This window comes from Heloderma suspectum, chromosome 1 (assembly GCF_057233095.1).
Source record: "Heloderma suspectum isolate Gila_16-S chromosome 1, 16-S_ref, whole genome shotgun sequence".
Lineage (NCBI taxonomy): Eukaryota > Metazoa > Chordata > Lepidosauria > Squamata > Helodermatidae > Heloderma > Heloderma suspectum.
In genome coordinates, this window is record NC_139458.1 from 82,660,401 (window position 1) to 82,662,474 (window position 2,074).

Here is a 2,074-nt window from a genome sequence, read left to right on the forward strand (position 1 = left end):
AAACTAGTCCTGTGAGCAAATGGCACTATTCACTGATAAATGAGGCTGAAAGAGTGGCTAGGCAAAAGGTCACCCAGTGAGCGTCACGCATGAGTGGGGATTTAAACCCAGCCTTCCCTGGTCTGAGCCTGACATTCTAACCACTACACCCCACTGGCTCTCTTGCTTGCGTGTTGCAGATGTGTAATATTTTTCCAATGTCTTTCTTCCTCCCTTTCTGCAGACTCTGCATACAACTTCTCTTCTCAGCCTGGGTCGATAAGAATGGCCAACTTTACCAATGACAACTTCACCAAGGAGGGCACCCCCAAATATAAAACTGTGGAGATGGTCTTCATAGCCACAGTAACTGGGTCACTGAGCCTTGTCACTGTGGTAGGGAATATCTTGGTCATGCTGTCCATCAAGGTGAACCGCCAACTCCAGACTGTCAACAACTACTTCCTCTTTAGCTTGGCCTGTGCTGACCTGATAATTGGAGCCTTCTCCATGAACCTCTACACAGTCTACATTATCAAGGGGTATTGGCCGCTTGGGGCTGTGGTGTGTGACCTCTGGCTGGCTCTGGACTATGTAGTGAGTAATGCCTCTGTCATGAACTTACTCATCATCAGTTTTGACCGCTATTTCTGCGTCACCAAGCCACTGACATACCCGGCTAGGCGGACAACCAAAATGGCAGGGCTGATGATTGCCGTTGCTTGGATACTATCCTTTATTCTCTGGGCACCTGCCATCTTGTTTTGGCAGTTCATTGTTGGGGCAAGGACAGTTCCAGAAGGTCAGTGCTACATTCAGTTCCTCTCCAACCCAGCTGTAACTTTTGGCACAGCCATTGCGGCTTTCTACCTCCCTGTGGTTATCATGACTGTACTGTACATTCACATTTCGCTAGCCAGCCGGAGCCGTGTGAGAAGGCACAAGCCCGAGAGCAAGAAGGAGAAGAAGTCTAAGCCACTCAGTTTTTTGAAGAGCCCACTGGTCAAGCAGAATAACAACTCTCCCAAAAAAGCAATGAAGGCAAAGGAGGAGGTGAAAAATGGGAAAGTAGAAGAGCAACCTTTACAACAATCAGAGACTACTGGCCATCAAGAGGAGAAAGAAACCTCCAATGAATCCAGCACAGTAAGCATCACCCAGACCAATAAAGAGAAGCCAGTGCTGGAAATTGTACCAGCGGATCCAGGGCAGAGTCCAGCCCACCCACGGATTAACCCTGCCTCAAAGTGGTCCAAAATCAAGATTGTCACTAAGCAAACTGGTACAGAATGTGTCACTGCCATTGAAATTGTCCCAGACAAAGAAGCCAGTTCCACCCCAATTACCTTGTCAAACAGCCGTCCAGCTAATGTTGCCAGGAAATTTGCTAGCATTGCCCGGAGTCAGGTCCGGAAGAAGCGCCAAATGGCAGCCCGGGAGAAGAAAGTCACCAGAACCATCTTTGCCATCTTGCTAGCCTTCATCCTTACATGGACACCTTACAATGTCATGGTTCTCATTAATACCTTCTGCAATTATTGCGTCCCTGACACCGTGTGGTCCATCGGTTACTGGCTGTGCTATGTCAACAGCACCATCAACCCAGCTTGTTATGCTCTTTGCAATGCCACATTCAAGAAAACCTTTAAGCACCTTCTTATGTGTCAGTACAGGAACATTGGCACAGCAAGATAATCTGGAACTTAGGGACTGCTTGGCAGAGGTATTGTGGAGACATGTCCTTATGTTCTCCTAGACAAATATACTGTTGTAACTGTACTGTTCAATTCCAGACAGAGCCCTTCATCAAATGCAGAATTAAAACCAGAGATAAGACACACCACCTTGAGTCCTTCTTGGCCCTCAAGCATTTGCTTGGCCCTCAAGCAGCCCTACCACCTATCTGATCCCTGACTGTGCTTCTCCAGAGAACAAGGGAGAAAGACATCAGGGATTGGATGCTACAAGGAGGTGCCACAGTTTAATTGGACAGGCATGATGGATACCAGTCCTGGCCTCATTGCTCTTGAAATACTGGCTGAATGTTCATTACCCTTGGATCTCTCTGGATAAAGCCAGAGTCCCGAGCTGATGG

The 2,074-nt window shown here is 47.8% G+C and overlaps 1 protein-coding gene across 1 annotated transcript; it reads left to right on the forward strand.

The window, feature by feature from the left end:
• The first annotated feature begins 264 nt into the window (after nucleotides 1-264).
• On the forward strand, nucleotides 265-1,674 carry CHRM4 (cholinergic receptor muscarinic 4). Its single transcript, XM_084850265.1, has one exon. The coding sequence runs from the start codon at nucleotides 265-267 to the stop codon at nucleotides 1,672-1,674; it is 1,410 nt and encodes a 469-aa protein (XP_084706391.1).
• Nucleotides 1,675-2,074: the final 400 nt, after the last annotated feature.

Bases quoted from the DNA above. Each gene is read 5' to 3' on its own strand.
- CHRM4 (XM_084850265.1), top strand. From the start codon at position 265: ATGGCCAACTTTACCAATGACAACTTCACCAAGGAGGGCACCCCCAAA.